Below are 15,329 nucleotides of genomic sequence, written 5' to 3' on the forward strand. Positions count from 1 at the left end.
CCCCAAGCTGAAAAAAAAAAGGATTTCCTAAAATGATTGAAAATGAATTTGCCACATCTGCAAAGAGTGGCTTGTGGGTTATCTGTCCCTGAAAGTAGCTAAGGAAGCGCTACAGTCAGCAACTTTTCAGTTTAAATGACAACTGCTAATGTGCCCATGTGTGATGGCAAGTTCCAGGTACAATACCAGTTGTCTTAAATCCTGAAAACACAAACATTCGAACTGTGAAAGCTTGATTGAAAATGAATTTGCCACATCTGCAAAGAGTGGCTTGTGGGTTATCTGTCCCTGAAAGTAGCTAAGGAAGCGCTACAGTCAGCAACTTTTCAGTTTAAATGACAACTGCTAATGTGCCCATGTGTGATGGCAAGTTCCAGGTACAATACCAGTTGTCTTAAATCCTGAAAACACAAACATTCGAACTGTGAAAGCTCTACAAGTTTGCACAGTACAAAAAGACAGTCTCTTTGGCCAAAAAAAAGCTAGTTTTGGAATCAAGGACAACCTGTAATTAAAGCCAACAGTATGAGGATCTGTAACTGATCTGCTCAGAACAAATTATTTGGCTACCTGAAGAGAATCAAAACATTTTTATTTTTTTGGAAAGAAGCACAAAGAAGAAAAATACTTAACTTGTTGAGAAAGGAAATTGTATGGGCAAACTAAAGAAGGCAAAAGCTTGACCTCTATATTGGACAAGTGTGTGTAAAGGTGGAGAAGAGAGGACTCAATTTAGTTTGATGAACAATCCAACCACTGCTTATGACATAAAATTAGACTCTATGTTTGAAAAAGAGCTACAGAAACCAAGACGATTTTATGCCATTGACCTTAACACTCCTCTGTAACGTACTTGATGAGGGGGATTTTGTTTTATTTTTACTGAGACAAATTCAATAGATTTACAGTGATGAATGCAATAAAATTATACACATGGTGAAGGAAAGCTTAGCTTCAAGGCAGTATAACTCTGTCCAAGAAACTCAACTCCTTGAAATTTGCCATTTTCAGCTGGAAAGTCTCAAAGGCATGACTCCAGCAAAGGCTATTTAGTCAAACAGTACCAGATGGATGTGTGGGATTCACCTTCTGCTTTGGTTATGAATGAAAGTAGTCAGTTAGGAGTTTGCTGAAGGCTGTTTTTGCCTGGAGAAGTCTGGTCAAGATGCGGTTAACATAGCTGTGCTTGGGTCTGCTGTGCTTTGAGTGAAGGATGTGTGGAAATGAGAGGGAACGGAAGCTCACAGGAGGCCAGGTAACACAATGACTGAAGTATGCTGCTCGGGTGAATTCAGCTTGTGACATTTTGCTTTGATACAAAGTGCCATATTCTCCAGGAGAATTTGCGACTGAGTTTTCAGTATTTTCCTTTTTCCAGGAACCTCACCAACAATACAGCTCATGCTGTCCATGAGGCACAAATATCACTATTTCCACCCTCCAGAGTGGGAAGCAGAGAAAGAGTCCTTTGAGTAATCTCTGAAGAGCTGGGCCATATCTGGGTTTTGATGAGCTTGGCGAATCTGCCTCTCTTTAAATGGCCAGGGGTTGGGTACCAGCCCCAGGGAAGACAGGTGTGATGGACCGAGCAGGCAGTGACACCTCATACTCATAGGAAGAGAAGCCCAAGGCAGAGCAGCCCAAGGCAGAGCAAGGTCTTCTTTCAACAAAGACTTCAACGCATACTTGTGTCTCCTTCTCCTTGAGGAATTTTGGAATGGTTTTTAAGTGCTTATGTAAACTCAGACTGCTGTGGTAGGCATGCTTGTATACTTTTCAACTTTTCTCTTTAGCCCATCAGGTGTCAGATGTTGGTACATACAGAAGCACCACCTCATGAGTTGATAGAAGCCCAGAGCTGGTGTTCAGCCCAGCTTTGACAGAGCTGACACTCTCCTGTCGCCCCTTCTCTTCCGCGGCAGAGCAGTGAGGGGGTTCAGGGAGCGGGACACATCATACTGATCAGATCCATCTATCACATCATAGGCAGCTGGTGGCCAGCCCTCCCCTCACAGGGCTACCAAAGCCTCCAGCCCAACAAAAATGTCTCTTGTATCTACTGCACTGAAGGCCACAGATCCCAAGCCTACCCTTAACAACCCACACGTTTCAGAAATAGTACCAGGCAGAGCAAAAGAAACTGTTGTCCAAGCAATGTGCTCAGATGCCAAGTACTTTGTTGCATGATTAATAAGGTAGCTTGTTTCACCACTTAAAATTCATCCAGAGGGTTTTTTAATAGTCAGAATCATCCCTGCAAAGGTATTTTTGAATGCACCTATTTTTGCACGTACCTAAGCTCCAAGTACAGAGTGTTGTGGCTTTTTGGTTTTGCTTTGTTTTCAAAAAGGTTGATGAAAACCATTTTCCTAAACTGACAGCAACAACCATAACACATGTACAGAAACAAGATAGCAGTCTCATACAGGAAATATTTCTGCTTTCATTTTTATTTTATGAATACATATACAACAGATGCATAATCTTCCATTATCCAGGCTTAAAGGTAACAGGTTGGGATCTTTTTTTTTTCCAAAATAGCTTAAAAAGGAAAATAAAAATCAGAATGAAGGAGCTGCAACATAGCCAAATCATACATTTGAAAACTCTGCTAAAATTACTGCTGAAATGTGTCTCTGTGTGTGTGTGTCTCTATTGTCCCGCATGGTTAAAGCCTCACCCAAGGTATTTAGTATATGAATAAAAAATGCTTTGGCATAATCAGAGATTCCTCCATGCACAGTTTATTGACATTTCTGAAATAATGAGAGAATAAAATCTGAGGATTATATCATATACAATTTCCTCCTCTTGGGAGCAATGTCTTTAAATGCAGTGGGGAAATGAAGAGGAGTCTGTTGACAAGAGACTTTGCTTCCATACTAAGATGGTTATATTACCAGGATGCAGCAGGATGCAAGCAGCTTCATATAGAAGAGATGGAGAGATATATGTATATAATGTAAAAATGCTATTTTATATGAGAAAAGAAGATTTTTCAAGATAACATAGAATGAACCACTCTAAGACTAGCTTCCAGCAAAACATTTTGCTTTATTAGTTCTGTTTTCTAGCTACAAGTCAAGCTGACATCTGTCTAGCTTTTTAACTTTTCATATGGCAGTCTTTAAGAAACGTTTCATGCAACGTCTACAATGCTAAATACAGGGTAAATAATTGGGATTAAACAGGTGAGGAATAACAGACTATTATAAGGACCAGTAAAAGCATATTATGTACATAGAGCCATATTATATTCTCATGTCTTCACAGTAATGTGCAAATGTGACAAATATGGCTTTCATTTTTTTTTTCCTAAAGAAAGTAAGACATAATTATACAGAATAATGTTTTAAAACACTTAGTTGGATTTCACCTTTTTGTGAAACCTGTTCAGTCTTCATTGCATCGGGGTTAAGGAGCCACCCCAGTTCGGGGGTGTAGTTTGGGTGTGTTTCCAGGAGGGGGCACAGATTCCTAAGGCACAATATTAATGTTAAACATTTTTAATTTAAAGTCATGCTATTTTAGTTTAGTTTAGTTTTTATTTTATTTTTATGTTGGTTTTTTTTTTTTGGTTATGTGAAGTAATAGGTCGTTGCTAGTTATATAATAAGCAGTTGATTGTAAAAAATACAATGTTGAAGCCTACACTACATGCCTACCTGTAGCTCCAGGAACGTTAGCTAATCCGAAAACATACTATACAGCGCCACATGTGAAACCAAGGTGGGTTTTTGGTAACATCCTTTTCCATACACGTAGCAGAGAGTTATAAGGCTTCTGCGGAATAATAACATTATAACTGAACAAATATTTTACACTCTTCCTTAATGGTATTTACAGTTACTATAACTCATATTCTGGCATTTGGTAAATAACATGTATCTTGTATGCGTCCTTCTTGCCTATCTAAAGTGCTTGCTTAACTGCGTGAGGAAAGAAAATGCATACCTGCTTTAGGTGCAACAAACCCTCAAAAGAAGTAGCTGAAATATTTGCTGTGGATTTGAAATGCATTCTCAGAAATTGAAATTATTGCTAAATTCAGTGCCCTTACTAGGCAATCATCTATATTATTTGTCATATATAAATATATGCATATATACTAGTATGTATGTACATGCATACACATTCATCTATCATGTAAAAGATAGATTTCAATTTTTTGTCCATCAACCTTTTTTATTTTGTGCTATTCAACTCACTTGTGCTATGACAGAAGCCGGATCAAAATCAAAATCTTAACCATGCTACTACTACCGACCCTATGATTCATTAGCACATAATAAAGACAATATGCAAAAGAAAGCTGAGATGATGATGAATCAGGAGGCTTTTGAAATGCACTGAGAATAAGGCAATAGGCTGTACATTACAGCAGAAGAAAAGCTGAGGAAATTCTGGAATTCATAAACGTGTCTTACTGGAGTCGGGATTGCTCTCCCTACTCTGCTGCAGAGTCCTATGCTTTTTTCCAATATCACTCTCCAGAATTCAAGCTCTAGAGTTTCTGCACCTACCAACACTTTTAATGGTAGCGAATTCAAAGCTTATTAAAAATGCCCTGATGCCACAACCTGGTAAAATAAGGCACTTCCAGGGCTGTATTTCAGCGGTGCCATGCCAAAAGGATCAGCATTGGGAAGAAGCGCTCAGATTTTGCTGAGTTTCCTAGTTTTGTCCCACGAAATGCGCCATCTTGGAGTGTATCCCTCTTCTCTCTTCTGAGATGATTTTCTTTAAAAAAAGCTGTTTCATCAGTTGATGTTGAGGAGCTACTTCTTTGTAAGCAAGAGGTAAATCTTCAGTTCCTGACATTCATTAAGGTGGAAGATCAGAGTGGTACCAGGCAACGTCTTCAGTTCATTCGGCATCTCCCGACTTGAAGTGACGCGCCAGCCAAGTCAAAAGTGTGTATTTCATAACAGGCCCACACTGAAAGCTACGAGTGGACATTGGTACTGGAAAGGTCATTCCTTATAATTTCATTTACTGCAAAGAAAGAAGACAAGAAAAGGAATCGATTAGTATCCCACTGCTGCAGGCAGTTCTCCTCAGTCCATAACCCCCCCGAGCTCGCACTCGTTCCTTGACAGCTTCAGTACAGCTCTGAACAGTAAGTGTGACATCACCAGGTAGCTTGTGCAGGCTGATCACAGTGCAAAACCAGCAGCATTAACCAAGGTTATTAACATGCTAAATACCATGTAAAACCGGGCCTCACAAGAACAGCAGCATCCTGGATCCTTGACTGCATCAAACATACTTAACATTTCAAACTGGCTGCAAGTAAAACATTCCATTTGCTCTAGAAAACTGCCTCAGAAATGTGAAGCCAGGAGGACCACAGGAGATCCTAGAATAATCTACTCCATAAAAAGAGCTGCTTGGAATGTATGTTAGCCATGGTAGGTACTGGTGGCAGAAAGCCGCGAGTCACTGAACCTGGGTATGTGCAGCTGCAATGCCTAGATAGAATACAACTTCACATGCTGATTTTTTCCACTGTGGGTTGATATCAGGAAAAAAAAAAAGAAGAGAGGAAACTGCTGCATGCTTGCTCATTCCCTGGAGCTGGTAACATGTTTAAATAAATAGCCTCCTTTCGTGGTGATCACACGTGGACATGCACTCTTTACTTCTATCCACACAAACAGATGAGAGGGACAAACAAGTTAAAAAACTCTCTTGGCAAGAGTCAGAGGAGAGAATAAACAAGGTCTGCTATCTCAGCATCAGCCAGTCAGACTGCATCTCCACTGATAGTGTTGTTTTCTTTATTCACAAGTCTTCTTTCTTTCTTTTCCCCCTCCCCTGAAGATCATCAAGCAACACAGTTTCCCACACTCCAATTATGTCCATGTGATTTTTGGCAGATGGACAGGAAATGACTGAACCTGGCAAAGGTCATCAACAGTGGACTACACAGCATCCCTTTTATTTCCACTCTACCTCCCTACAGCAACTGCCACCACCTGATTTACATGAAGATTAGCAAAATGCCATCAGCAGGGCTATCACTGCTTCTGAGTTTCCCTAACATTGCCAGGAGTGGGAAACACGTGCCCACGTCATGGAAGCACCACAGAAAAGCCTGCATTTTCCTTTCCTTGTGGGCTGCTTTTCACAGTAATCCAGATAACTTCATGTGTTTACTGGAAAAGACCAAGCCTGTCTAAAACCAGCTTCCTGAAGCAATTAGTTGGGTACGTTTGGTGTTGGTTTTTATGGCCTGTTTTTTTTTTTCCTGCAGACCTATTGCCCACTTAGTAATTGCAGCACATGAATCAGTCAGGATTTGTGTCACAGGTCCTGGCCACCAAAACCAATTCTACCAATGGATACACACACCATACTTCAGCAAGGAAATATCAGTTGCATTTGTAACAATCTATTTACAGCAGCAAACTAAGAAGTATGGAAACGAGCTGTGAAAAGACAAAGCAGTTCTTCCTCTTGAAAGTGCTGTGGAGTTCATCTTTAGTATTACCAAACAGCAAAAACAAATTCAAGCAGCAAGCCCTGCACTGAGGCAAAGACTGCTCTGCATGCATCCAAACCCAGCCACAAGTGCCGCCCCATTTCCATGTGGCCAGACTCCAGACAGCTTTAGGACTGAGTCTCTGCCTTGAATGCAAACAGCACACTTCTGTGGAATGATTCTTCCATGATGCTTTTGTAAAGATAGCTTCTGTGATAAACTTCTCAAGGCACTTCTGGGTCTGCATCAAAACCACACAGTGATACCTTTGTGTTTTATGTGACAATGAAAACAAATCCTCCTACTGGCCAGGCAGTGTCATAGTTTTGCTAACTTTCTCTCAAAGCTTTTGTTACATCAAATAAAATTAAGATACTAGTCAGGGCTATCCTCACTCTTTGTACAGTTACTTAGTGCTTACAAACATTAAATAATGAATCTTCACAGTGCTTCTGTAAAATGTGAATATAAACATCACTGGTACTTCATGGGGACAGAGAAGTGGAAATGTGAAGGACCTCCTCATCTCAGTCAGGATTAGCACCAAGGCATCTCAAATCTGTGACTAATGCTGTAGCATGTGCTGAGTTATTCTTGCTTGATTCTTTCAGTAAAACTTTCAAAAACAACAGCCTCAGCCTGCCAGCCCACACTTTCCCCTATTAAAGCATGTAGCAAAGGTATTTTGGAAGCAACTTGATGACATGAGCCAAAGGTCCATCTCCAAAACCAGCTAAGGCCCTCAAGAGGCTGCCCCTTCCAGTCACTCCAGGTACCCTTAGCTGATCCTCTGTCACTTGAGTACTGTAGGATACGTCTTACTCCACATATGACATGAGTTCTTTCAGCTGGGAACCCACCTGCCTTGCCTCAGCCTATGAGACCACGGTGCTCCTTCGGTCACACTCTCCCCATCTCTCAGCAGCCAAATCAGTCTGTCCCCAGCCGAAATCACTCGTACTTTGTTATTGACTCACAGCAGTTTATTGTTTGTTTTTATTTTATACTACTTTCTTAAGAGAGGTGGACTTCTGCTACCTTGATGAGTAAGCCTGGTGTCCTCATGTTACAACATGTGGCAGCTGTTCAACAACAGTCACTAGAAAACGTCACCACGGACTTGGGAGACAGCTGAACCTCAACCCAAGTGCACCCATTGCCACCGGATGAAACAATCAAACGGGGCCAAAACTACCAAGAGGACACTCAACATCTCTCTCCTCCACAGTGATCTGTGGAACAGTGTGGGTCAGACACAGCTCTCTATTTCACTTGCTTGTTTTCCCTTTACCCACTGCAGTGTCAAAAATGCAAAAAATTCCCAATAATGCAGTGGAAAAAACCTGCAGAGAGGTACAAGGGTGCACGCAAAAGGCCCAGGTGGGGGAATACATGGCAGCACAGCGGATCTTGCAGCAGACCGCTAGCAGAGATGAAAGGGGAAGTGTGATGTGAGTGGGCTTTCCCTCACTGCCCGCTGAGGCACCTGAGGCTGCAAGGAAAACCCTCTGGTGGGTGGGAATGGGGGGAAACCAGGAGGCAAGCGCATGTGAAGTGTGCTGGGTGATGCTTGCTGGGTTTGGCTAGAAGGATGCTTCCCACCACCCCCAACTGCATGGTCCAGCACTCCCATGAAGACTCTCCACATTTTTTATTTCTGATTTCTGGGAAATTTGCTTCCTTTTAATACTCGAAAACATGTTAACATTTTTGTTGCATGTTAGGAAATGTTTTATTTTGCATCAAATGGAATGTCTTGGAATGTTTTGTTTGACCCCGAACTGATTTTTCTTTTGTTTGGCAAGAAAACATCAATATTCTTCTTGTAGGCTGACCCAAGATTGTCCTTCCCAACAGCAAATCAAACCCTCTGTTACTGAAGAATGGTTCTGCTGAAGCATCCTGTGTGCCCATCCACACCAGTGTCACAGCTACCACTACTGTCAGTTCTTTGGGAAAGAGCGTAAGAACCAGCACACCTGCAGCGATGCTTTTTCTAGTACACTTTTGCTCGGCTGCAGGACTTAATGAGCCAGAGGTCTGCATCCTTGCTTCTAGTGAACTTTGATGAACTTTCTTCCATTAAGTTTTATAATAACCTTCTGAACCTGTTTTGGCCTTCACGTTTCCTGTAGCAATGGGTTCCACAGTGTACAGATGTGAGGGTGGAAAAAGCATTCATTTTTTCTGTTTTAAATTTGTTTATTGTAAATTTAATTCATGTTTCAAGTAAATGAGCTGACTGTTCCCTGTTCACTATCTCCTTTGCCATCTATCCCTTTGGTATTCTCAGAGCTCCACTTGATCCTGCAGGACCACTGCAGAACTTCCCAGAGAGGCAAAATCTGATCAGGCAGATAAAGTAATTGGCATTTTTCTCTTAGCTCCCACCTTTGTAACAAAATATTTATTATGTAGTTAAGGAGAATCAGCTGGTTGCAGACTCGAATGCTCAAGTTTTGACTTACAAACCCATTACTATTACAAGAGGATTGTATGTGCTTCACAGAACAGCAGTATTCAGTGCAAGCAGTATTTTGGCCCAGGTTTGAGTTTCATTCCTAAAGCAAACGCTGGTCTTTGATTCCCCAGCTGCTTGGATACACATCCATTCATGTCTGCAATACCATTCCAGCAGTAGCTGGGTTTTGAATAAGCACAACATTCTTCAAAGAAAGGTTGCAATGGCTTTACACTCATTTTTAAAACAATATAACCTGAGTACTAACAAAGACCTGTTTTATAACCACGACAGATGAGATCCAAATAATTATCCAGCTTGTTGCAGGCCCTACATACAGCTTAGCAGCAGATCTGGAATAGCATGCAAGATGTTTAATCTTCAAGGCCTAGAGTAGCACAACACTTCCCTTAAAGCACCAGGTTGATCCCTATCTGACCAAACAGCTGAGTACTACGATTTACAGCACCTTTGTCATCAGATTTTTTTTTCACTGTTTTTCTGCTGGCTTTGGGGTAGGAGGCCACTGTCGCTTTCACAGCTAACACCTACAGTTCCCCACAATGCCTTCTCTCAACTGGTATTTTCCATTGTCATGTTCAGCTTTTCCACTGACAGAAAAGGCAAAAAATAATAATGCTGAGAAATGCAGGTAACACGTGACCTCTCTACCTGTCAAGGCTTCTGAAAGAGGAACCTTTCCTTTGCTAAACAGCAGATGCCACAGTAGCAGGATGTGGTGAGCTGTTACCCCACATTTTAGTTTAACAAGGAGTTTTTTCCTCTTGTATTTAATTTTGCTTTGAAATGCCCTTGCAATGGAAATTTCTGCTTTACTAATTAGCAAAATCAGTGTCTTACCAATGCACCAGTTTGGGTTCCTGCATGGAACAGGACAACCAGATATATCTGTACAAATGTGGGTTCCATATATAGATGTGAACTTCATAGGAAATGTAATATTTTTAACATTTAGTGGCTGTACATGGATTCCATCAACTGGCAAAACTTTAACTTTCTGCAGATTTCTTCTTTCCTTGCATCTGACTACTGATACGGGTAACAATGTGGCCTTTTGTTTTAACAAAATACCTGTTCTTCCGAGACAAAGTTCTGCCTTCCAGCTCAAATCAGAGCAAAGAAATTACAAGGTCAGTGGTGCAGGGAGTAGGGAGAGGGCACATGCATGGGGTGTCAGTCTGGAAGACTTCATACTCCTAAAGGTGAATGTCCCCCAAGAGTCTGAAAAAATGGGTAGTGAGCTGAGAGCCATGTTCAAACTCACAATTATGAAGAGCTGAGTCTACAGTTTTGTTGGTGAATGGTATCAGTTTGAAAACATGACCCATTCCTTTTCACTTTGCAAGCAGTAACATTAAATCTCCATTTTCTGGCTGGATTAAGTTGCTGTCTTGTCACACATGTGGATGTCAAAGACCATTGTTCCCATGACTTCAATCCATGTCAGCAGGAGCCCAGAAAGGCTTGCACAAAGGAGACTGAGTAGTGGAACTCTAGATTGTATTTACTGTTGCGCCCCTTTATGATGCACTCTTCTCTCCCACAAGTGAGCTTCATGGCTCTCCACTCCACCCCTTTTTAATAGACCGAGGTATGATAAGAGTTTAGGCAAAAGGGCACTCAGAGGTTCTGCACTGAGCTGACACCTTGTGATTCACATGTCCCTGTTCCCCTGTAAATAGCAATGGCATCAACTCAGCTCCTTCAGGATGGTTTTTGGTTTCCTTATCAATAGAAAGTGCCACACGGCATGTCCCAAGACATCCAGGCATTCAGGCTCACATGAAGCTTCTATCCACGGCTGACTAACCAACCTTTGCTCATTACTTCATGTCCACCTGTGTCTGCTGGGGACCACTGCCTCTAACATGGAGCAGAACCGAAGACAAGAGGCTGAGATGCCGTAACGCTCTCTTGATGAAAATGAACGAAAGCAGCCTGCTCTGACTGGTTCTCACGGTGTGGAAAATACAAGTAATACCAGCTGCACCTTTCAAGCTATACGTATGGAAAGCCTGCGGTAAAGTCATGCTCCGATTCTGCCATGTCTGGACAATAATGCTTCATCTTTCAGATGGGAGTAACTGCCCAAGCAGGGCAGTGCCATGAGTGGAGACCTCATTTGGACCACGTTTGACACTGGTCAGACTGCACAGCTGTGTCACAGCCTCCAGAAGGCCTGTGGAAGGTTTGAGCAACCTCCAGAAACCAGTAGCAATCCTGAAAGCAAAACTGCCTTGGTTTGGCTCATTGTTTTTGCCTTCTGGCAGAACTCACTAGCTCAGGTCAAGCCTTACATGGGTACAATTACACCGACATCCAAGTCAGGGATCTCTCCACACAGCTCATTACACAGCGTGGATGTACCCACAAGTGCTCTGAATTTCTGCAGTCACTATTCAGCACACAAAGAGAGCCTGGGACACATAGCTCTGGAGTGACTACATGAGTTTTAACGCTGACACCACGCTACCTGTAGTAATGCTTTGTAGTATGACGTTCACTTTGCTGCCTATAATTATTGCCCTCAGATTTTTTCCACCAGCGGAGAGGCCATATCTTGCTCCATAAGGCTACTGTGCTCTCGTATGCCCTTGTTTTAGATGAAATGCAACATATTAGCATCACTGAAGATGAATTCAAAGTTGCAGATGAATGCAGAGGAAGCAGAAATACAGGAGGAAAGTTTCTTTTTCTTATCTCCATGTATGGATTTTGTTTTAAGAGAAAAATGGCTAAATATAATGCATATACAGTGACTAAAAAAATTAAGCTCCTCATATAAACTCCATCCCATGACTAAAACTCTACAGTTTTTATCAGGGTACCTACTTCCTCACTATTAATAAGCATCACTACTTCCTGACATATGAAAGCTGCAACAAACAACATAGAATTGGTACTCACATCACTGAAAAAAGGGTTTTTCTTACAGAAACTCTTTTTTCAAAACTAGTAAGTATTGTCCTGTGAGTAAGACAAAAAATCAGAAAACAGTGATATAAATTCCTGAGGTGCCAGACTGCGATGCAAAACTGTAGATCACATTAAAGCTTACTGAATTAAAAACCAAACCAAACAAGTCTTGTGAAGCAGTGGAAAATATAACTTCACACGTTCCATGAAGAAGTCAGATCTTGTATTACCTCAGGTGTCCTGGATGTGTTTAAACTTTACACTTATTTTTATCTATTTAATCATAATAAGCCACTACCACAGGGCATGCTATTTTTGGAGACAGCAAATAGGACAGTGGAGCAAGTGAGTGACAACAAGTAGCAGGTTTTAATAAAACATGATCCTCCCATAAGAACATCAGCTTGGCACGATGGATGGCATTGTTGTGCATGACAGCCATTAAGTTTTCCTACCTGCTCTACCCTCTGCCTTACTTAGTTTAACAACCCCAAGTCTCCCAGGGCAGCTGCACTGCGGAGGGCTAATGGGAAAGGTTCCTTGCAGTGTGATGACAGCACTGTGCGGCAGCAATTTAACTGGGGCTCTTGAATAGGTGCCCAGGCTAAATGAGTCCCATCCTATCGCACCAAAATTTCTGGGTTTAGATTTTTTTTATCCCTCCCATATGCAGCCCTGGAAATGCCCTGCGTCTCTTGCTCTGCAAACACTTAGGGATGAATTCCCCGGCTGCTGGAAATTAGCGCAGGAATCTGCAGAACTGCAGTGATTTCCAACACATTGGAGTCTAAACTTCAGCTTGTTTTTACTCTCAGTCTGAGGATGGCTGTATTCAATCTGATTTGCCCTTTTTACTGAAGAATCAGAGACTCAACAGGAATTTCAGGTAGCCCTCACTGAGGCAAGCCTTGCCTGGGGAGATGGGGATTTGGGCTGCACAGAGGATTCAGGATCGGCCCCAGTATGATGCAAGCCTCATCTGACACACACATACACACACGCGTGAGGGTAAGGCTGGGCAATGAACAAATAAACCACATTGTAACCAAAATGATCTGTTTACGTTCCTAAGAGCATCTGTAAGGGAATCAAAACAGACATATTTTACGTTTTACACAAAATTTCCACACGACAGACAAACTGCACAAATGCTACCTAAGGCAGCCAAAATCTGAGATCAGCGCTGCTGGAAGCTTTGTAGGTACCAGTCTGGAAGGAGTAAGGAAGACCAGGCACCCCTTTGCCATAGACAACAGGAATTTGCCCCTGTCATGAGCAATACAGTAAAACAATTGATCCTGGTGAAGAGTTCTCCTTTTCAGTCTAGTGCCCAACAGTGAACAGAGCTGTCAGACCCTGGCATTCCGAACTCATGATTCATGCCCTGAAGCGTGACAAGATTGGATTCAAAATCAAAACAAATTTTAAGCAAATCTGCATTTGCCTATTTTTCTAGCCTCCAGATGTCTCTGACAGTGTTAAATCCTGAATGTAACCAAAATGAAACTTCCTTTTTCTTGTCTTTACTCTCATATTCCTGATCCCATTCCTCAAGGTTTGCTGTACCTCACAACTAGCTGTCAACTGAAGCACGGATAACACTTGAGAGTGTGCTCTCGAAGTGTCCTAGGGTTAGAAGAACAAGGTTAAAGCCCACCTGATGGTCCCAAGGGCTGGCAGCTTCCAAGGTTTTACCAGCAGTGAATGGGGAAGAGGGAGTGGGACTGGACCATGTCACAAAGCTCTGAGCCTGATGCTGAAGGCTGCTACTTGGAGACTTCATACCCTGCCAAAGGAGCATCCCATGTGCAGGCATTCAGCTGAGCACCGGTGATTTCTCTGGGCAGCTGACACCAGCCTTTAGGACCTCACATGGCCATCTGTATCAGGCCAGACCTTTCTACGTAACACAAGAAAGGGCTTTTCTCCAAGTGCTGGAAAAGTGACAGATTAGCTTTAGAAAAAAAGTAATTCTGGGGGTACAGGAGAAAAAAAGGGAGCAGGAAAAGGTCTATAATCTCTGTGTCTTACTGATTTCAGAGTTTTAAAAAAGCCAAATAAAACTGAATTTTCTCTATCGATTATACAATTATTAATCTTTTTAGAAGCTTTTCCAACATTGCACATAATGAGCAATTCATCAAAGCATATTAGGTGCCACAGAAGTTGCATTCAATATAAAGGGGTCATTAAGTTTCTTGTAATTGCACATTACTGAAGCTTTCGTTAGTTCTAAATCAAATCAATGGGATGTGCATGTATGCTCTTTAATTGACTTTATGTAATAATAGTGTCGCCCCTAGTGATCCTCTGGAATCCTCCAAAATGAGCCACCTTGCACTGCTGTTCATAAAAAAACAGCTTGTGTGCAGCTGGGCATATCAAATAAAACAAAGAAACAATAAATGGAGGAAAGAAAGAAGCATCTTAGGTCAAACAGCAGTATTTGCTGAGTGCCCTTTCCTTGCCATAGCTAGAGAATGGCCAAGAGACTTGACTCTTCTTCCACTCAACCAGCCTCAAAGTCTGACGGACTTGAGCAGGAGTAACATGGTCTCAACAATGTAAGTGTCCTGGAGATAGATTAAACATGGTCTATATGATCTTCTTCTGAGCAAGAAGGGTTTGGTTGTCTTTTTTTTTTTTTTTTTTTTTTTTTTTTTTTTTTTTTTTTTTTTAATGGACCCAACTTGCCCTTTTATCATCACCATGATCAACACCTCTTTCCTTTATAGCCCTTTTCATCAGCAAAGTGCATGCCAAACAGAAAAGATCAGTGCCCTTATTCACATCACCCAGTGAAGAGGGCACCTAGGCAGGGACAACAGGAGGATGCCACTGCGCAGACCATACACAACGTGCCTATGGCACACTGCTGGGACACATCTGCACCTTGCCTGTGTGAAGGCTGAGCCTTGTTTGGTAACCTCTGATGCACAGGGGTTTTGCTTGGTCAGATAAAACGATGGCCATGAAGTGACTCAGTGAGCGCCCACATGCTGCTGAATGGAGAGAAAGGCTGGGTGGGGCTAATTAAAATTCTTATGTGTTTGATAAGGGAAAAGAAATCCACCTATGAGCCTGCTGGGGACTAGGCTGGGAAAGGTCACACTAGCTGGGGGAAATCCTTAGGTGATGGAACACAGCTGCTAATCTTCAGCAGTGGGCACAGAAGCAGGGCTGGCTCTGGGAATCTGAACTGGTGGCTGCAAACAGCCTGCAAGAAAATGGATGCGATAAAAAGCCATCATACAAAAAATTTGCTTTTGGCATGATGACCTGGTCACCACCATAATGTGAGCTGTAATGCCACAGGATTTTGTTTCAACCACAGCATCTGTTGCTGGACAACACTGCAGTTCAAAGAGAAGTGCATGTCCTCTTCATCACGGCTCCTTGGACAAGAGCACTAGCAGTGCTTAATGACACTCTTGCATTGGCTTTTTT

At 42.1% G+C, this 15,329-nt stretch overlaps 1 protein-coding gene across 4 annotated transcripts in view; it reads right to left on the reverse strand.

Moving 5' to 3' along the window:
• Positions 1-2,425: 2,425 nt before the first annotated feature.
• The window catches only part of NFATC1 (nuclear factor of activated T-cells 1), a 101,711-nt gene continuing 88,807 nt past the window's right edge, over positions 2,426-15,329 (reverse strand). For all 4 annotated transcript variants that reach the window (XM_017738637.1, XM_017738634.1, XM_017738632.1 and 1 more), the window contains one exon: positions 2,426-4,995. In XM_017738637.1, coding sequence (XP_017594126.1) covers positions 4,946-4,995 — 50 coding nt within the window. In that variant the 3' untranslated portion in view covers positions 2,426-4,945. The remainder of the gene's footprint in view (positions 4,996-15,329) is intronic.

Source organism: Corvus brachyrhynchos, unplaced genomic scaffold (assembly GCF_000691975.1).
Source record: "Corvus brachyrhynchos isolate BGI_N302 unplaced genomic scaffold, ASM69197v1 scaffold146, whole genome shotgun sequence".
Lineage (NCBI taxonomy): Eukaryota > Metazoa > Chordata > Aves > Passeriformes > Corvidae > Corvus > Corvus brachyrhynchos.